Genomic DNA, 22469 nt, shown 5'->3' with positions numbered 1-22469 from the left:
AAGCACAGTATATTTTAGAAATGGTGGAGACAGAATGTGTCCTTAACTGTAGCCTGTGCAAGTACTGCACTTCGATGGAAGAGAATTCTGAAGAATCCACTTGTAGGCTCTACTTTTCCCTCTGTATGTATCTTTTTGACTACATGCCACTTTGGAAAGATCAAATGCTCTCTTATAAATCATCACCTGATGTTACTGCTACAAATTCCTCTTGATTTTCACTGTAATAATCCATTTCTAGTTTTATTCTAGTAGGGGATTTTCAATCATTTATAGTTTGGAATATGGTTAGAATGAATAAAATTCTCTGCCTGAATGGAAGATTAGTTTCTCTAACTGTTTGACAAGAGAACAGGCTGACAGACATGCATCGTAAATATTAATATAGTTTAAGGTTGCGATGAAGAGACTATTTGTGGTGTTGACTGAATATAGTATGGAAGTGCTTAGTCAACATATACTTGCAGGTTCACTCTTTTTCGAAAAAATTGCTGACAGTTTCCCTTTATTTTCTGATTATTATGTACCAATTGTATCTATTTGGCCACTAATTTCCTCTCCCATCTCTGCATTAAGCATTGTAAGTTTTGTTGATTCACTGTTGTATCATCCTCAATTGACCATTCTTTAATTGTGAGCATGCAAAGAATGACTGTGGTAGTCCATTCAGCCAAGCAGCCCCTCATGTAAACCTATAGTCTGAGTACTCGAGTAGCTTTGCCAGTTCACTTTCTTTCATTTGTGCTCTTATTTATTGTACACTGCTTTGATGCTGCTTTGTTTTAGTGTTTCATTACAGGTTTATAAGGTTGTTTGAAATTTATACGCATTCTGGTTGCAACGTCCAAATTAAATTATTAGCCCCCGATATTGTAGAAAATGTTGAAACAGAGAAGTCAGCCAAAGTTGGAGACAAAAAGCTGGAGTAATTCAGCGGAGTCAGATACATCGCTGGAGAAAAGGAATAGGTGACGAGGTTTCGGGTTGAGACCCTTGTTCAGACTGAGAGTCAGGGGAATCAGTCTGAAGAAGGATCTCAACCTGAAAAGTCACCTATTGCTTTTCTCCAGAGATGCTGTCTGACCCGCTGAGTCACTCCAGCTTTTTGCGTCTATCTCAAACCAGCATCTGTAGTTCCTTCCTACACACAGAAGTCAGCCATCCAGGCCATTGCTGGTTGCAAAAGACTGAATAAGTGCTGAAGGCTAGAGGCGTGAAGGAGATAAAGTGTGTCAGATAAATAGAGAAGTAGGGGAGTGTATTGTAAAGTGCAAAGCTTTACATTTCCAACTCTGACTCCTCCTCTCTCCTTATCTGACACCCTTTAGTCTCCTTTTCACCTCTAATCTTTGTCAACTCCTCAACCAGTATCCAACCACCAACTCTCTCATTGTCTGTATTCTTCACACACACACACACACACACACACACACACACACACACACACACACACACACACACACACACACACACACACACACACACACACACACACACACACACACAGTTTTGAAAGTAAATAATTGCTCTGCAATACAGTCCTATGACCAGCAGTTATATTTGCATATCGACTGAAAACTGTTCTTGTCAGCTTTTCTCAATGAGAGATTCAAATTAAGTGTACATCAAAGTTCCCACTAATTGGCAGTGTGTAGAAACAAATTTTGGATGCTTTGATTTTTTTAAATTTATTTGCCATTGATGTTAGCAGAACTGAGATTTAAGAGGACTGTGTGTAGTGTCTGATTATTGCAGTTGGCAGAGTAACAAAGACATTCTCTGTGCTGAAGGAACTCAGCGGATGGAGCACCATCTGTAGCGTTTGCGTGATGGATTGAGACCTTATGCCAGGATCTAAAACAGCGACAATCTCTCTGCTCCACAGATGCTGCTCGATCTGCCGACTTCCTCCAGCGTTTCTTCCTAAAATTTTATTTATTTATTTATTTCCCCTTTCCCCCTTTCCACCCGATATCAGAATTTGCATCCAAGGTTGTGTGAGATTGTTACTTTTTATATGAACCTGATAGAAGTATATAAAAACTGTGAGAGATGTAGATAGGCTGGAAATGACAAAGTCTAGAGGCCATAGACGTCAGATGAGAGGGGCAAAGTTTAAAGGAGATGTGCGGGGCAAGATTTTTACACAGAGTGATGGGTGGCTGAAATGTGGTACCAGGGGTGGTGGCAGAGGCAGATACAGTAGTGGTATTTAAGAGGCTTTTGGAGAGGCAAATGGATATGCAACATTTGCAGGCAGAAGAGTTAAGTATTAATTTGGCATTATCTTTACCACTGAAATTGTGGATCTAAGGGAATTCCACTGTGCTGCCAATTAATTTCAATGGAAACCCCAATTGATGTTGCTTTCATATCAAAATCTGAAATCAACTGTAGCAGAATTACAGCCTATTTGGAGAATCTGCTCATTGATCCCAACCAGCCATCGTCAGTATTGGACTCTTCATGAGCCTCCTTCCACCCTGCCTCTGCCCTGCCAATTTACACAAAAAGGTTAAGCTATTTGGCCATTGTTCTTTCTTTGTCATTCAATTAGATCATGCCTGATCATTAGATCAAATTGATTAATTTAGATCATGCCTGATCATTGATCATTAGATCAAATGAGACATTAGTCTCATTTTCCCATATAAAACCCATGTCCCTTGGTTCCTTTAATAACCAAACTCCTATCAATCTCCATCGAATATCCAAAACAAACTTCTAATAGTGTAGGAAGGAACTGCAGATGCTGGTCAGAAGGAACTGCAGATGCTGATTTGAACCGAAGATGGACACAAAAAGCTGGAGTAACTCAGCTGGTCAGATAGCATCTCTGGAGAAAAGGAATAGGTTGTAGTGCGTGGGTCTCAAAATGAGGCAAGTAGTCCGAAGTTTGAGAAGCACTTTACTTTAATTCCTCCCGGTTCAGGGGAAGACGAAACCCAGCAAAAGATGGCACCCAAACCCTGCCTTTTATACCCTCCGGCTAAGGACCGCCTCTGGACTGCACCACTCCTGTGCCGAGGGGTTCGGCAGTATAATGGGACGACCCTTAGGAGCCGCCAGGAATAGGTGACGTTTTGGGTCGAGAGCCTACTTCAGACTGAGCCAGGGGAAAGGGAAACTAGAGATATAGACAGTGATGAAGAGAGATCTAGAACAAATGAATGAAAGATGTACAATAAAGTAACGACGATAAACGAAACATACCTTTGTTAGCTGTTTGTTAGGTGAGAATTAGTGCAGACAATGAGACTCAGCAAGATGACTTTGAAGCTGGTATGACTGGGTGCAGGAGGGATGGAGAGAGAGGGAATGCAGGGGTTACTTAAAGTTAGAGAAATCAATATTCATACCCTTGGGTTGTGACCTGCCCAAGCGAAATATGAAATGCTGTTCCTTTATAAATACAAAATTGCCAAATAAATACATAATCTCCATTTTTGGGATTTGGTCATGTGTGCTAAAGTATGCTTTGAGACCTTGCATAATCTGAAAAGATTAGTCTCTCCTCAATTTGCTCTTTGCGATGGAAAATTGCTTCAAACCTGTTCAAGTATAGTGATGCTTACACAGCTGCAGCATATTAGCAAGTTTTGAAATTAAATTACACTAAACCTAATCTCTCCTGCAGTTATTTTTTTTTGTATCAATATTTAAACCCCGCAGATGTTTGCTTATAACTTGTGTTTTGTTATCTGCTTTTGTAAACGTGAACTTGAGTAAAGTGAATTATCTTTTAAGATTAATGTTTTAGAATAAGCAGCAAGCTGCTTCTAAATGAGCATTATGTCCCTCTCCTCTGGGCCACTACTTAATAAAATTGTAAAAAATTGTTCATATTCAATTCCAATTTTTGACAGATTCATTTCTCATGATTTACTTGATGTCCACAAATATACTTTATACTATTTTTTTTTAACATTTCCTCACAATATAGAAAGAGAACATTCAGTCCATTAAGTCTTTGCTGGCTCTCAGATCAATCCACTGCCTCCACTTAGTTTCCCTGTGACCTAATCCCTCACGTCCCATTAACTCTCCCTGATTCTCCTGCCACCCAGTGCACTAATCTTGCTCCCTGTGTCCTGTACTACCTGTCACTGTGTGGGTTTACCTTCTCACTGAAACTATCTTCAATTTCCTTCCACATCCCAAATGTAGTCATTGGTAGATTAAATGGCTCGTAAAAATTACCACTGGTGTAGGGGGATGGCAGGAGAATTTGGGAGTGTTAATTTTGGATCCGCAGAGAGGAAAAACTGCGTAATGCACCTGCTGCCTAATGTTACTCCAGCATTAGGTCTTTACAAGAGGCTTATCTTGGGTGTCCATTACGTTCTGTTGCTTCATGGTCAGACTTTCCCCACTCATTTCCTTTCCACTCTGTTGCTCTCTCCTTTCATTTAAAAAAAAAAATTACCTCCAATATAAAAGCTCCAGGGGTATCTTGACAGAGTAATTCATTGCCCAAGTATGGTTTGATTTTTCTGCACTTATCCAATTTTTAATGTGTTAATTGATCCTCAACAACCTTGTCAGGCCCCAGCAGTAAGGAGAAAAGCAGTGGCCACTTCTCTCTCCTCATGTCACCTGTTTGACCTGATGAATATATCTATCACTTTATTTTCATTGTGGATTTCTAGCATTTGCTTCTATCTTACTTGGTGTCTCTCTTCTTAAACTTACTAGAATTATCATGTGTACGGTCATTTTGGTTCCGTTTTCATTCTTTTACTGTAGAGTCTACTATTTTCCAAATTGCAGGTAAGAACAGGATCAGATGTGGATATGACATCCATAATGTCGATCATTTTTCCATTGCCATCTTTGAGCTATCACTTGAGGTGCAACTGCTTTAGCAGGAGAGATATTATTCGGGATCTTTTCTCACCCGATTTGGGCGACATGGAAAAAAAAAAAGACCTAGATACCAAGCGATGTGCCTCATGTTTTGGTTTATTATCTCTACGGTTAGCAAGGTACAGTTTTGTTTGCTATCCAAGCAATCGTACCATACTTGTGTACATCAAGTTGTGCAAAAGAGAATGCACAGTGCATAATATAGAGCTACAGCTACAGAGAAAGTGTAGAGAATAAAAAAAGTGCAAAGGCCGTAACAAAGTAGATTGGAAGGCTAGGAAATTATCCTTAGCATATGAGAGTCAACAGTCTGATAATGGCGAGGGAGAAGCTGTACTTGAATCTGGTAGTATGCGTTTTCAAACTTTTGTATCTTTTGCCCGACAGGAGAGAGGAGAAGACAGAATAACTGGGTTGTGAGTGGTGCTTGATTACGTTGGCTGCATTCCCAAGATAGAGTGAAGTAGGGATCAAGTCGTTGGGGAGGAGGTTAGATGGTTTGTATGATGGACTGGGCTGTGTTCACAACTCCCTGAAATTTTGTGCAGTCTTGAACCGAGCAATTGCCATACCAAGGTGCGATGCATCCAGATAGCTTGCTTTCTCTAGTGCATCTGTAGAATATTGTAGCAGTCATTGGAGACATGCCAAATTTCCTTAGCCTTCCAGAGGTATTTGTGATTTATTAGCCATGGCATCAAAGTGGTTGGACCAGGACAAATTATTGGTGGTAATTGCACCTTGGAATTTGAAGCTCTCGACCATCTTCACTTCAGCATCACGGATGCAAACTGAGAAGTGTACTTCATCCTGCTTCATGAAGTTGATGACCTGGTCCTTTGTTTTGTTGACATTAAAGGTGTGGTTGTGCCACAAGCTACACAAACCCTCAGCAGTCGGGGGTAGGGTCACATGACAGGGAGGAGTTGTCACGCGGTATAGGGGTCCTGGTATATATAACGTACCCCAGGACAACCCTCTCTCTCTCACTCGCCCTTCCGCACTCTTCATGAGAGTGTCCTGCCACTTCAGCAGGAGCACAGCTCGAGCCCATGAGGCAACAGCCTCTCAGTAACAACAATAATTATTATGTTAGAGTACTAAACGTACATGTATATCTAAACTAAATTGCCTGAATAAAGAAACCATTTATTCACGATGTTTGTGCCTCTACAAAGGCAAGGTTGTTTTGACATCATGCAAGTAATAATTTAATTGTTCTGTTTTGGGACATATAACAATAAAACACTCTTGACTTTCTCGCCTTCTACGTTCTCTATTTCCTTCTTTTAGTTCGTCTTGTATTGTTTGAAATTTGGCCAAATATGTTGATGTCATCTGCATACTTGTGAACGGAATTAGAGCAGAATTTGGCCGCACAACCCTATTAACCTGAGAACTCCAATGATTTGGTCTTTAGTTGTTGCAAAAAAAACTTCCTATCTCATCCATGAAAGGACAGCTACTTATTTTGATACTTTGTCTTCACGTTCTAGATGCCTTAGCCAGGAGAAAGGTAGATAAAAATGCTGGAGAAACTCAGCGGGTGAGGCAGCATCTATAGAGGGAAGGAAAAGGTGACGTTTCGGGTCGAGATCCTTCTTCAGACCCAGGAAAAATGCCATCTCTCTCTATCTATTGTATCAAGTGATGTACAAATGTTATAGTGTAGTAAGGGACTGAGAACGCATCCTTGCTGGGCACTGCTGTTGAGAATTATCGTGGAGGATGTTTTGTCACCCGTCCTTATTGATTGCTGTTAATGGGTCAGGAAGTCAAGGATCCATTTGCAGAGGGAGGTGCTGAGTCCTCGGCCCAGGTATTTGGAGATGAGCTTTGTTGCAATTATGATATTGAAGGTGGAGCTATAGTCAATAAATAGGAGACTGACTGACAGAGGTGGCCTTGTTATCCTGTGCTCCAAGGTTGAGTGTAGGGCCGTGGAGGTTGTGTCTGCCGCTTTAATAATGGATCAAAGGCATTATGGCAGAGAATATTGAACACTGAATGGATAGTGAGCAAGCATTTGAGGAATGGAAGTAATGTATTTTTAGTCATGTGGCATTAGTTCATGGTAGATTTTTTAAAATTCTTTTAGGCTTCGTTCCAGCGATCCAATAGCCACGACAAAGTCCGAAAAATAGTGGCACAAGAAGGACGGGCAGCTAGAAACCTGATTGCGTGGAGTGTTCCCTTGGAAAGTAAAGATGATGATGGTAAGTTCTAAATTATTTATTTTCTGCATATGTTACATAGATGATTGCAATTCAAACCTAAATTCTCTGCCTGTAATGTTTTGTTGGGCGGTCTTGAAATTGTGAATTGGGCTACAAAAGTGGAAGACTCGACATTTGGAGAGGAAGCTGGACGCTGTGGACAGCCTTCAATACCTGACAGACAACTTAAGTACTCAATTTTCTAATTGTATTCTAAACCTGGAAAGCCTGCCATTTGCTAGTCTGTCACTGTTGGTTTTAGATGAGAGAGCATCTGGCATAGGCAACCACACAAGGATGTTGGCGTTCAGTGACAGAAGAACTTGGAAGTGATAGTCTGTATTTGGCTCTGATAACTGCTTTGCCATTCAACAAGATCACGACTGCTGTTTAATCTCTGTTCCACTTTACAGCATTAACCCCATATCTGTTGATTTACTTAACATCTAAAAGATTTACCGATCTTAATCTTGAATATACTCCGTGACTGAGCCATCACAGCCCTATTGACCCAGAGAACTCCAATGATTAGGTCCTTGTGGTTGCAAAAAAATCCTCTTTATCCCAGCGTTGAATGACATCGACTTCCTTTGATACTTTGTCTTCTAGTTCTACATTCCTCAGCTAAAAGATATGCCATCTCTCTATCTATGTGCAAATTTTATATTTCAATTAGATAATCTAATTCTTCTAATCTCAAGAGTGCAGGAATAGGCACTGACTATATTCGTGGCTGAGAATGATAAATTTGTAGACGCCTAGGGAACCTTTGGACATGAGATTTGTGCGGGAAAGTGGTGCCAACGTAAAACATCAGCGGCGGCCATGGAGGACCAAATACGAGGGATCAATCTTCTTGAATTTCTGTTTCATATGTTGAGTGAGCACTGTGTAATACTAAACTTTATCAGTAGATGGTAGCCAAGAGATACTAAAACTAACGTATGTGGTTGGTATTGATAGAACATTTGCGATAAATTAAACCGTGCCACTTCATTTTATTTTCACTTTGGTTTGTTTAAACCGAAATTGCACGCAGGTCACAGCATTTGCTGTAGTGCAAGGTCTGCAATTTTGTTTTATGGTTTAGCTTCAATAATTTTCTTCCTGACGTCCCAGCCAGCACACTGAACCATAGAAATGTATACACAGGAGGAAGCCTGATTGCTTGAAATTGTTAAATCGTATTTTAATAAGAATATATCGATTTTGTTTACAAGCCTATTATTGTTGGTTCTGTAATAACTTTTTATTGCCCATTTCCCTTAACTGTCATTATGAAGATGACTTTGTCTTTGGAAAAATATCGCACAATTTCAGCAACTAGGGATTATTACTCATTCCCAGACACGGGTGGAAGCAGAATCATCTCCCTCTGATGTGCCCGTGCGTTTCTTTTCATTGTAGGAAAAGCATCATTGCATTTTTTCACTAACAATTTTCTTTATCTCTATTACAATTTGTTTGTTTATTACTTCTTTTCCAATACTGCAATTAGTCCAACGGTGCTTCGGGATATAAGATTCATTTTGCTCTTCAATGTTTGCTGGAGTCAACCTATACAAATCCATGTACTAGTGATCCAGCAGATTTCTCATCTTATTTCACTGTATTGAAACCTTTGCTACTCCAGGATAGTTCATGAGGATAGGAGCTTACAATATGGTGATAATTGTTACATAACCATCTTTTCAGCGCACAGTGCCATCATGTCAGCCACACATTGAAGCTACATGAGAGTTCTTGGCACATAGCAAATGACATTTCAATTAAACAAAAGTAGACGGTGTAAAGAAAATCAAAGTCTGATTTCCTTTAGTGTAAAGATAGCAAATTTAAACATTGCATCAACTACGACTGAAAGTCTAAAATGCAAGATATTTCCCTAATTTTTTAACTATCTCACACTGTGACTTGATCTTAGAATGTTATGCTGGTGGTGGTGATTCTGCAACAAATATGACCATAGTTCTAGAAACTTATTTGATTCCTACAAGAGCGTTTAAAGAAATAACGTGGAAAACATACAGCAAAAATGGTGTCATTAAATAGAAAAATCTAGCATATGATTTATCAAAAAGATGCTGTTGGACTGCCATTTTTCTGAGCCCAAAGGATGTCAATGGCCTTTTTAGAAACTTATAATGTATGCATTTATGTATTGTGGTTGTATGTACAGTATAGCAAGGTAATGTTGAGTCATGCTGGGGATTTTCCACTTTCTATTACAACTTGGACATTTGGCATCTGCATTCAGAGATAAAGCGGCAAAGACTGCGAAATTTTCCCCAGTTGGATCGAGGGCATGGTATTGATTATTGCGAAAGTGGATCCTTCGAATGGGCTGTCAGCGGTCAGGTTACATGGTCAAACAGTAGAAAATCAATGGACGTGATGGGATACTGCTTGAAGGGATCAATGTTTTTAGTACCACAAGAGCATCAATAAAAGCGAGCTGGGGCTTGTCGTTTGTAAATTCAGCACAATTACTGGTTTAAAATGGCTCATAATGACAGGCTGCCACGCTAACTTATTTTGTAGATAATGGCTGCACATCAAATTTTATTTGTCACATCTGCTATGTTTATTTGGCAAGTCTCAATCCTAATGTGGGTAAGGGATAACAAGGCATGATAGGAGTAGATAAAGCATCAAGCGCTGCAAGAGATAAACTGGGTTGACAGCAAAAAAAAATGGTTATTTAATTCTGATCTTTCAACCTTTTGGAGAAGTATTTTAATATGTTGTTTCCTCATTAAACTGATGGGATATTGTGACAAAAGTAACAATATGTTTTAACTTGTTATTCAAATATAAAGAGGATTTGCATATTTAAGACGAGCATCCCGAGTGGATTTCTCTGCTGAGGTTTTCATTACTCCATTTCTTTGGATACTTTAGCAATGCCAATGGCAGGTATATGCACATTGGTATCGCTAATTATTTATACAGTTTGTGGTATTTGTTTTAAAGTGTGTATTCATATGTCGAACAGTTTATTTTGCCTCCAGATTTATTTTTGCTCTTGAACATAAATGACAGTAATTTGGCTTCCTCATTTGTATGTAGAGAAAACTAGCCACTAAAATGTATCTACATATTACTCTTTCATGAACTACAACTATATGTTGTACCCCATTTAAAAAAAATAAAAAAAAAAAATTCTGATTCAATAAAATAGTTTTCAACCATTATTTTCAATGTTCTGTAACCTGTTTGCTCATTTCCGTCAAGTTATTCATCTTTGATTTCTTTGAAGAAGAATCACTTTTTTATGTAGGCAAATCAATAAATGATTGATCACTGCTCACTCCAATGCATTGGGATGAATGACCAGTTAATTTGTTTTGACCGTTGGGTGGTAATGGTTAAGGAAAGGGAAGGTGATCAAAATATCAGGTTGTCATGAATATCTTATGGGCAGATGGGGCCTCGATTTGCTGTTTCATGACAAGACAATGTATCTTTTCCAATTGTGCTGTATCTCACCTGGCAAATTTCAAATCAAGCCCCCTTTTGCCTTCTGCAAAGTGCCACTGTGCAATCCATTACCTCCAAAGCATTCTAATAGGACTGAAATATAAATGGCTTTGAAAAAACAACCGAATTTTGGAACTAATTGGTTGATCGAGGAACAAACATCTGAGGAAATGTTCAAATATCTTTTAGTATTTTTTACAGTAAAACATATTATTTTAAACTTGTGTACATCAACCATCAGATCTTTCCATCGTAGTCCAAGAAGGAAAACACTTGTTTCAATATAATATTTTCCAAGAAATTAACATTTTTTCAATAACTTTTTAATGAAATTGTTCCAGCCAAATCCAAGACGCACATCAGTGGAAAAACACGGGATGCAGTGAAGTCACAGCGAGCTGCTCAGAGTTCACAGAGGATCTTAAAGCAGGTACTTATGGGAATTAATGAGTGCTGTCTTTAAGATAAATCGTCCATTATAGCTTTGAAGTTCATGCACACTTTATGTTGACAAGTTTTCTTGTAATGCATGTTGTCAGAAATTTCGGCGCGGACAGCGTTGGCCGATGCAGATTTTTCCAGTGCTATCTGCTTGTGTGAGTCTGTCACGCTCTATTAGAGGCCTGCTGGCCACATTGCTGAGGAATGGCAGAGGGAATAATTATTGAGACCAATTTATGTCAGTAGCTTTCATTGTAATTGAATACATTTTTATTAGCCAAGTATGTGTACATACAAGGAATTTACCTTGGTTTAGACATTGAAATTATGATGCTTGAAGTAAGGACTGAATATATAGTACTGTATTTAACCAGCTGTTTCTTAATCCAATACTTGAGGATTCTCATTCACGTTTCTTTTCAGCGGACAAGATTAAATCCTCAATTGGATTGATCATCTGTGTCTTTGTTGCTGATGTGTTGTGAAATATTTTACTTTTACTTTTTGATTTCGTTTGGAATGGTTTTCGTCGTAATGAATGTTTAGCAAACTTGTGGGTTTTTTTTTCAATCTTGGACAAATGCACCAACTAAAAGCATATTGGTCAGCATGGATGTGTTGGGCTGAAGGGCCTGTTTCTATGGTGTGTGATGGTATGATTTTAAATGAGTAATATAGTAGTGTTGCATGCGCATCCAGGATTCTTTCTGACCACCTGTGCTTTTGTTACTTTGAGAACTCTTCTCACTGAGTTGCACAGTTATATCAAGGCTTCTGTTTTATCTACTTTCTTTTTTTTAAATTAAGTTATATAATTTACCTGTAAAGACAATTATTCTTGAAAATTTCAAGTTCCCTTCCAAAAGATACAACACCCGTGGTGTTGTGTTGAAGTGTTGGCCCACATTTTTGTGAACCCACAACCGCTGGAGGTGAGAACGCTGCTACACAAACCATTTAGAAGTCCACATGTTTCTCCATCATTGCTGATCATAGAACATGGATAGGTAAAATTTTAGGTCGGGGACCCTTTTTCAGACTGCCGGAAGAAGGTTCCCTACCTGAAGTGTCACATCCATGTTTGCCAGAGATGATGCCGGACCTGCTTAGTTACTCCAGCGTTTTGTGTCTTTCCTATTGCAATTGAACGTTACTTAATTTTATATTTCAAAGCTATTTTGAGTTAAACGCGGTGCTTGAGAGGGCACTAATTGAAAGGGTCGCTATGCCCAGGCTGAATCAGATTCTTACTTGACTGGTACATTTGGCCATAGTTGGGCAAAGGATAGATTTTATTTTAATTGGTGATAGGAGAGAGGGGACTATTCATAGCCTGAGAAGTTTCTTCATGTTAGTTGCTTTATATTATTAACAATTAGTATAACGATCTGTGCTTTTATTAAAAGTTATTTTTATTTGAGAATTTGAAATCAAATGTTTGATATGCGTTTCTCCTTTAAGCATTTGAAATAAATGTGGTTACCTGAATCCTGTTTGATGCCTGCTATTGTCTCATGTGGACACTGGAGGGTGCTCTTGCTTTCTATTCATTTGCTATGGAAGCATATTGATGAAAGTTTACTTCAAGCAGTGATAGTGTAACTATTAATCAGACCAAGCAATTGTAAATTTTAAATCTGGATCTCACTTTGTCTGGTTTTAATTATTTGTTGAAGGATATTTTGTGAAGAATCGCCCGTGAATGATTATGTGTAGGTGGAGCATGCTGTTTCTTTTTTTTTTGCCAGCCCCATGTAAAATAACAGTGGATCTTGTTGCTAGGCATCAAGGGTGATATTTTCATCAACCTGACGAAAACTTAATGCATACAAGAACAGAGGAACTGCCCAATACTGTACAAAACTTTTGTTTTGATCTATTATCCCATTGTAAAAATGGGATATTAGTACTGCAGTCTGCAGGCCATTTTCCAGTTAAAATGCCTTCAACTATTTTATGGTCTGCATTTCAACCATATATTGAATCCAATATGCCACACCAGGTCTCCCAGTGAGTTCATCTGAAATAAATTGATAGAATCCTTCTTGTGTCCATGCGAGATATTCATCATCATCATCATCAACCTTTATTGTCATCTTGCAAGCAACAGTTGTACAGTGCAAAATGAAAAGACGTTTCCCAGGGAATAGCGGAGCATCGCACATGAAATTTAAAACGTTTCACACATAATAACACTCAAAACAATCCAGTCCCTGATGGAACAGTATAAATAAATAGTTAAAAGCAGGTAAAACACAACGTTAAAATACAATAAACCAATCATAAAAATGTCCGGGGCAGCTGATTTGAGTGGCCAGTGCCAGTTATTAAAGTGTCCGTGCCAGCCGCAGAATCAAGTGACTGCGAGTACAGAGTTTTGCTGAATTAACATTGGATATGCAGATTCAATTTGGGCATAATAGCAATATCTTAGTGAACTTATGCTATCCTGCATGGGCTGGGTTTGCTGTTGACAGTATTCTAATATTAACCAACTTATATTGCATTGGTCACAGATAAACAGCATTAAACATTTAAACATGTAATTCTGCTCTAAAAACAGACAGAATGCTGTTACATGACCCATAACTCAATATTTTCATAATTGATTGGATGTGAAAAATATAATGAAACACGGAAATCTATACCGTCTCATAAATTTCCTCTGCTCTGTAAAGCAATTTATATTAAGCCAGTTTAATTTGACAGGGTCATTTGGGTCTCTGTTCCTCATGCTCTCTCTCAATGTAAAATTGTTAAATCTGGAAATTTCTTATTAAATCGAGATGCTGTGTTTTAGTTAAAAATCAATACTTATCGATTGTTTTGTGTGAAACAAAACACTCTAAGATTAAAAATGTAGAATCAGAATTATACTATCGGTGTACTATCTGCAGAGCATCTTTCAAGTTATCTGGCTTTTCATATTATCTTTTGTGCTAATTTTCTTAATTTGTCTCTGATAACTTGCTCAAGTTTGATTCCACAGGAACCAATCTATTTCTGTTTCTAATATTACATTTATATGGCCACTCTTCCTCAAAACGTAAATATGCTTGCTTTCAGTCCGAGGATCATTTAACTTTGTTTAAATGTATTTCCTTCCAAAAGGAATACATGTTCTACAGTTGTGTGGTAGATCGTAGGTAAACATCTTAATAAGCAGTTGGATAAGCAACATAAACATTTAAAAGCTCTCGAGTTAAATGTTTCAGCAGATCATGTTTATTTTTGTGTGGGAAGGAAACGTAACCACCAAAGTAGGAAAGGTTTGTTAACTTGACCAGTTCAATTAGACAATTAGTAATTTCGCTTTCTCTAAGTTTGGGTTGTGTGAGATGAAGTATTGGTTGCGACAAATGGGAGTGGAGTGTCATTGCGGTGTGGAGTGCAGGTTTTGGTGGTTGTGAAAAGCATTAAGAGAGCTCGATGAAAACCTATTACTTCGAGGGAGTGAGCCTGATTACCTCTCACAGTTCTTCAATCTGTGTCGATGGTGTTATTTGCAAGTGGATACCATGGCCTCAATTGGAATGTGCAACTTTTTCCCCCATAAAATGATCCTTTTTTCAGGAAGCGCAACCTAAAACAATAAGCAGAAACAGGGAATTGTTATCGAGGGCAGAAAAGACGCAATAACCTACATTTGAAGTTAAGACTTGAAAATAGAAACAAATGCAAGTATAAACAAAAGCAAAGAGAAGAAACAAGAAAAAATGTTCTTGGGGGATACAAGTAGAAATTCGTTCTACTCGTAAGAAATTTGTCTTACTAAACTAGTGTGATATATTTTGATTGATTCATTGAAAAATACAGTATGGAAACAGGCCCTTTGGTTTACCGTCTCCACGCCAGCCATCGGGTCATCGATTCACACTTGTTCTATGTTATTCCACTTTCTCGTCCACACCCTACATACCAGAGGCAATGCACAGAGGTCCATTAACCTGCAAACCAACATGTCTGGGATGTGGAAGAAAGCAGGTGCGCCCAGAGAAAACCAATACAGTCTCAGAGAAAACATGCTATCTCCACACAGACAGCTGCTGAGGTCAAGATCAAGCCCAGGTTTCTGGAGCTCTGAGGCAGCAGCTCTACCGACTGCGCCACTGTTGCTGCCCGACAGTTTGCAAATGTCACCAATAAATTTAGTAGTGGCAGAATATTGTGCTTTCTTGAAATAGTCACCAATGGTAGAGTTAATAAACCAGTGAGACATTTCAACGGTCTTTACTCATCTATGACTTGTTTTAATATTTACTGAGTCCAACATATTTGAAAAGACGATTTTTGCAAATTACTTCCATAGCCACTAATATGCAACTATAAACCTCAGCACATTATGACATTGGGATTTCATGTTTCATAGTCCAGTTAAGGGGGTTGGAGATTGCAACCTTCATGTGGTCCGCCCTGTTTCGACGAATGCAATCAACCTGGCGTGCACGATCAAGTAAGATCAAATAGAACAAGTTGTCCTACAACTTTAGGCTGTGCACGCCATAGGCAAGAAGAAGAAGCCCAGTTAAGAACATGTGATTTGCTTAATATTCATAACTTGAAATTTTGTACCATTATGGAATAAAATCAATAAATGTGACTCGAGAAATCTTTCAATGAGTGGTCAAATATTTTGTCCTTTGTTGCGGTGATTATTGAGGTTTTTGTAAGGTAATCTGGATAACCGATCTAATACAGAACTGGGTTATCATCTTGATAAAAGAAATGAAGCTGAACTATGAGAAGTGTGGATAAAATTATGCTTTGCGGCTTCATACCTGATTAATTCCAGTTAGCTTCAGATGCATAGTATATTTAAAAAAGACCAAATCGTTGTTTTGTTTTGCAAATTGCAGGGATTTTGTTCCTGGTGTCATGATCAATAAGGGATGTGTGTGAGGTCAAGCTTCAAGTATTGCGCAGCTGAGGAGATTGTTGGGACTATTGATTGGGACAAAGGATGTTCGTGTGGAGACTGGAGAGACTACACTGTAGGAGATGGTTCATGTCTGTCTTTATAAGCAAAACCATGTAGGCATTTTTAACAATAATGTATGGAATTTTAATTTAAAAGTAAACATTAAAATCCTATTTTTAATATTTGCATCTCCACATTTCAAGCTTCTGTGTTCACCTCTGTGCCAGATTATTAAATAAATATCAACTTTCTAGCAATGGCAATCAGAATCTTTGTAATATTCCTATGTTTGTCCTATATTCCTGGATAGAGTGACTGGAGGTAAATCCTGACCTCGTACTGCCGATACTCCTCGGCAGCTGGGTTGCAATGACCCCTGTGTGTAACTAATGGAGGGTAAAATTCCAGGATTAGGCTGTACAGTCATATCCTTCTCCTTATTCCTTGATTGACAGTTATTGAACGGTAACAAATAAGTAGTGTAGGGCTGGGTGGTAGCTGGGAGACAGAAGATGACCTTTCCATTAGCCAAATGGTACCTTAGTCTGTGCAGTTGGATAGGGTTACAGACATGTAATTTTCTATCTGATTTCTTCTGGGTAAAACTGATTTTGCTATTAAACAAGTATTTGCAAATTGCTAGTACTAGTTCTGCACAATTTATAACATTTTGGTTTCCTAATCTCATTAAAGCAAGTTATGCTTTATGGAAGAAGATCACCACTTTTCATAGAAGGTTGTGTTCTATATACCAGACAATCTTTTCATTGAGAGTTTGAGGGGTTTTTCAGGACCTTACAGTATTGTTAATCGTCTGTTGCAGTAGTGCAAGACATCAAGGTCATTTTCTCCTCAAAAGATTCAACTTTTAGTATCAATACATCTAACAAGTAGTTTTGGGTTAACTTGCAGGGTTTTACAGTAGTAGCTGTATAAATCAAACCAGTAAACTATTATTTGTTGAAGGTGAGGGAACGTTGAACTAACTGCGAGTGTAGATCAGCAAATATGAATGTTAAGTGAAGAAAGTTCCCGACCTGATAAGGTGTCAGTCTATTACTGCACAGATGCTGCCTGATCCACTGAGTTCCTCCTGTAGTATGTTTTTAACTCTATTCCAGAATCCGCAGTCTCTTATCTCCAAATGTAACTGTTAGTTGTGATTGAGATTTGGTTCATGATTAACACACCGGCCACAGACTGTTACATGACAAAGTTTGTAGAAGGCAAAACAAATATATTGTGATCATTTAGTAATGACACGATTCTGTTTTTCAACAGCAAATGAGCTAAGACAGGAGTAGAGTTGCATGATTTTTGCTGAGATGGGATTAGTTGGTCATGCCGATTTAATGGATGGTTGGTTAGTTAGCAGCTCGTCTCGGGGTCAAAGCTGGCACGGGCTGCCAGTAGTCCGGTTTGATTTTGGGTAGACGGTGATGATAATTATTTGTCAGCGAAGGGAGTCAGTGCAAGAACAAGGGCGGCACAGTGGCGCAGCGGTAGAGTCACTGTCTTGCAGGATTCCATCCTGACTACGCATGCTGTCTGAATGGAGTTTATACCCTCTCCCTGTGACCACGTGGGTTTTCTCAGGGTGATCCGGTTTCCTCTTGTCTCCCAAAGACGTACAGGTCTGTAGGTTTAATTGGCTTCTGTAAATTGTCCATAGTGTGTAGGATAGAACTAGTGCTGGTCTGCGCTGATTCTGTTGGCCGAAGGGCCTCTTTATACGCTGTCTCTCTAAACTAAACTGAAACCAGGCCCTCAGTCTCCCCAATAGTTGGACGAATTAAGGCTTAATTTCTCATGGTTTAGAGAAGAGAAGAAAGTAATTCACTTGATCAACTATATACGCTTTGGATAGATTCTTCATGTTAATCTAACATTTGTGTTTGCCCATCATTCCAAGCATTGATTGATAATATTATGGCACAAAAAGGTAGCAGTCCACAATATTGAAAAATATCATTTGATTGATCTGTTTGTGACATTCAAGACTTTTTTTACTGTCCATGTAGAGACAGTTTTTGATCTTTACTCATTGTAATCAAATTAATTCCTATCTTAATGTAACCAATTCTAATTGTAGGTTCCCATCATGATTTACCTCTAACTGTGCAGGCATTTCGGTGAAGATAGACAAAATGTTGGAGTAACACAGCGGACAGACAGCATCTTTGGAGAGAGGGAATGAGTGACGTTTCGGGTGGAGACCCTTCTTCAGACTAAAAAGGCTCTCAACCCATAACATCACCAATTCCTTCTCTCCAGAGATTCTGCCTGTCCCACTGAGTTACTCCAGCATTTTGTGTATATCTTTGGTGTAAACCAGCATCTGTAGTTCCATCCTGCACAGGCATTTATGATGTTGTTTTTGAAACAAGAGCTTGCCTTTATTCCCACGTTCACCAGCTCCTGTCTTCATACCAGGTGAATATTCGCCAGGTGGATATGTTATCCATTCTACCATCAAAGTTCTCCAGTTTCTGATGATTTAGTGCATATGTTTGATCGTGTGACCCTTTGTCTAATTCCCTTTAACTCTGGTTCACTGCTTTGAAGTGAGTTTACTTTATGCACAGTTATGATGATGTTTATCTGTGTGATCCTCAGATATAGAAAACTACTGTGTAGTATGATTAGAAACTTGATGGTCAAACAGCATTTGAAATGGTTGAGTAAGCATGAATGAAAAAATATATGTTTCATTTTATCATGTGTAGGAAGGACTGGTTTAAACTGAAGATAGACACAAAATGCTGGAGTAACTCAGCGGGACAGGCATGATCTTCAGGGATGCTGTCTGTCCCGCTGAGTTACTCCAGTATTTTGAGTCCTTCATTTTATTGGGTTTGTTAGATATTTTTCTTTTAAACAGAATTAACTATATATGAAAGTGGTAAAATTCACAGTTTCAATTGAAAAGTGACACGCTGTCAAATGTTCTGAACTGCGGGAGTAAATTATGAAAGGTTACCAATTTCTTAAACTGTATCAAACTTTTGCATGCCTGTGTTTTGCTTGTGGGTGTTCTTATCCAGTTTCTCCTCGTATTCACCCTGTTGGTTATTTACACAAGGTGCTGGCAATCTTCTGGCATCTCATCAAAAAGGCAATTCTCCATTTTTTTTGAGCTGATGCAATAGAAATATTCAGTCGGAAGAAGGGTTTCAGCCCAAAACGTTGCCTATTTCCTTCGCTCCATAAATGCTGCTGCAGCCGCTGAGTTTCTCCGGCATTTTTGTCTACCTTCGAGTTTCCAGCATCTGCAGTTCCTTCTTAAACAATAGAAATATCTGGTTGATGACCATGATTGTATGTTTAATTTGTACCCGTAAACTCTTTAACACATAACATTTGTTTCGAGAAATCGTTGGTAATTTAAATCATACTTTGTTGGCAGATGTCAGCTTCACTTATTATGTGGTTACTCGTGAATTTAAAAAAAAATGCAGCTTGAAGCACCTCTCCATAGTGCACAACAGGGAAGTGTGGAACAGATATAGCAACATAGAAACAAGGAACTGCAGATACTGGTTTACAAAAAAAAAAAAGACACAGTAATCTAGTGGGCCAGGCAGCATATCTGGAGAACATGGATGGGTGATGTTTGGGGTTGGATCGCTTCTTCAGGTGGATTGTGGGGATCGGGAGGGGGGTGGAGCAAAAGAGAGAAGGGGCAGGACCAAGCCTGGAAAATTTTGGGTGGGTCCAAGTGAGTGTGGTTTTGATGGACAGATGCTTGGACAAAGACCAGAGATGACAAAACGTGAGGTATGAGACAAAAGGATTGAGGAGGTTTGAATTGTGAATCTAGTGGAAGGAATGTAGGTGGAATGGGAGGGGGAAAAATAGGTGAGTCCTGATGGGGGGCGGAGAGGGTGAGAGAAAGGGGGTAGAGGATGAAGGGGTTTAATTTCCTATGATTGGAGAATTCCATTTTCGTTCTGTTGGGCTGTAAACCACCCAAGCAGAATATGAGGCGGTGTTCCTTCAGTTTGCGTGTGGCCTCACTCTGTCAGTGGAGGAGGTCCAGTACGGAAGTGTCAGAATGAAAATCAGCTTACCCAGTTATTGCTGTTTGCATGAACAAGTTATTGTTTGCATGAACATGTAACTCCATTATATACAGCAACTAGATTTCAGAATAGTTAATTGCTGGAATATTTCTTAAACACTTAATAAGATGTTATACAAATACAAGTCTTTTTTGATTCAACAATGAAAGTCAATTATTATGTGGAGAAAATACTGTCCATTTTTTAATCTAAAATTGAATACCGTACCTTAGGGCAGCGCAGTGGTAGAGTTGCTGCCTTACAGCACCAGAGTCCTGGGTTCGATCCTGACTATGGGTGTTGCCTGTATGGAGTTTATATGTTCTCCATGTGACCATGTGGGTTTTCTCTGGGTGCTCCCGTTTCATCACACAGTCCAAAGATGTGCAAACTTGTAGGTTAATTGGCTTCTGTAAATTGTCCCTAGTATGTAGGGTAGAACTAGTGTACGGGTGATCGCTGGTCGGCACTGACTAGCTGGGCCGAAGAGCCTGTTTCCATGTTGTATCTCTAAACTAAACTAAAAATAGTGTTCAAGTCGAAGCCATGATTTTAAAATGTAACTTGGCAGTATCTTAGGGCTAAAATAGTGCTCAACTTCATCATAAACCTATGCGCGAAGATAAAATAAATTTTTGACACTTTAAACCAATTCTCTTCAGGATTCAAGTTGAAGGCTGTTGGGCTATTGCGGAGTGACATCAGTGATTAGTGAGATCACTGGGCTGTGGGGAAAGCCACCCAAGAAGCTTTGTGCATGTTTTTGATTCCAGATACCTTTTACTGCTCTGTGAAATGAGTTGTGCTCTCCTTGTTAATTCCAAATTCCTGCTAATGTTAGCACACTGCTTTAGCGTTTAATTATTTGAGTACCATTGCATCATACCTTGTTTCTATCCACACAATTCCCCATGCCTGTTTGATCATATGGACAGGCTGCAGCCTCCCAGGTTTCTGCCAGTTTTGATTGCACATGAAAAGCACCAGGGTCAATCTAGGGAACCATTCTGCTTTTGATTTTGTTTTTTTTACCTCTTTCTGGTATTTTAGGTAGTGGTGTGGGAATCTTTGAGAATCAATGCATCCTAATGTGGAATGATAAATAGAATGCTGAAAATTCTATTGATCTACCAATTTGTCATATACTTCAACATGTTCAAATCAAAGCAATTAGCTTGTAGATTTCTGCGGAACCTTTGAAATGTACTGAGAGTTTTACATTCACCAACCTTAACTGTTGATATGCAAGTTGACTACAGCTCTGTAATATAGTATGAGATTGCCTATTATGTGACTTGCACTGTTCATGGAACAGCCCTCTTCATTTCTACTGCAGGCTGAAAAATCCTTGCTGAGTACTGTTGGGGAGAAGAACACAGTTGAGAAGAGTCCGACAAAAGGTCGGCAGCCCCGAAAGATTGATTTGAGAGCACGCTACTGGGCATTTCTCTTTGACAACCTCCGACGAGCAGTGGATGAAATTTACATCACTTGTGAGTCAGACCAGAGTGTGGTAGAATGTAAGGTATGATATCTTTTTTTTTCCTATATCGCAGTTGTTTGTTAGATACTTTTACTCATCTACATTACTTATCCAGCCAAACCATTTTTACAGATTTAGATTCGGATTCAACTTTAATTGTCATTGTCAGTGTACAGTACAGAGACAACAAAATGCAGTTAGCATCTCCCTGGAAGAGCGACATAGAATATGAGCAATAAATACACCTATTTACATGCATACAGTCATAGTGTTTTCCTGGTGGGAGAAGTGTCCGGGGGGGGGGGTGATTGGCAATCACCAAGGCACATTGTTGAGTAGTGTGACAGCCGCAGGGAAGAAGCTGTTCCTGGACCTGCTGGTCTGGCAACGGAGAGACCTGTAGCGCCTCCCGGATGGTAGGAAGGTAAACAGTCCATGGTTGGGGTGAGAGCAGTCCTTGGCGATGCTGAGCGCCCTCCGCCCAACGCTTGCTTTGGACAGACTTTTTTTTTTTTTTTTTTAAGTGTTTGATTTGGGTGAAAGTCCCTCTGAGAATAATTTACACTTTACAAGTTCGGAAAGGAGTGCGAATCATATTGTAAAATAATTAGCACCTTGGATTAAATAGGCATTATGTGTGAAAGAAAGCTGTTCAGGAAAGCTTGACAGACTTTCAATGGAGCTAAGTAATCCAGGATTGGAAGTGAAGCTCCGTACTAATATTTGTAATGAAAATATTGCATTTCCGTGCAAATATACAAAACAAATCCTGAAAAACCTAAGCACAGAAAGAGGAAATCAACCACTGGGATAGAATTTGCCTTCTCACTGAATCCAACATTTCCAGGAAGAACATTCACACTGTTACTTTCCTAAACTATGAACAAGGTCTTTTAGGCTCTATTTTTATATATCAACAACCACTTTCTGCAGGAGACATTTGTGGTTCTCGTAGCACAGATAACTACGGTTTGATTAATGTGCGATTATCATAACATTTTGCA

The 22469-nt window shown here is 39.0% G+C and overlaps 1 protein-coding gene across 3 annotated transcripts in view; it reads left to right on the top strand.

Moving 5' to 3' along the window:
* The window catches only part of scaper (S-phase cyclin A-associated protein in the ER), a 234954-nt gene that overhangs the window by 7984 nt on the left and 204501 nt on the right, over positions 1-22469 (top strand). Inside the window, exons 2-4 of one of the 3 annotated variants that reach the window (XM_055662537.1) lie at positions 6965-7082; positions 10904-10992; positions 21319-21507. In XM_055662537.1, the coding sequence (XP_055518512.1) occupies positions 6965-7082; positions 10904-10992; positions 21319-21507 (396 nt within the window). Of the gene's footprint in view, positions 1-6964; positions 7083-10903; positions 10993-21297; positions 21508-22469 lie in introns of all 3 variants that reach the window. The other 2 variants (XM_055662536.1, XM_055662538.1) reach the window with 2 other exon arrangements.

The sequence above is a fragment of the Leucoraja erinacea genome, chromosome 36, assembly GCF_028641065.1.
Source record: "Leucoraja erinacea ecotype New England chromosome 36, Leri_hhj_1, whole genome shotgun sequence".
Lineage (NCBI taxonomy): Eukaryota > Metazoa > Chordata > Chondrichthyes > Rajiformes > Rajidae > Leucoraja > Leucoraja erinaceus.
Note: the sequence above shows the minus strand (reverse complement) of the source record. Positions and strands in the feature narration are given on the sequence as shown.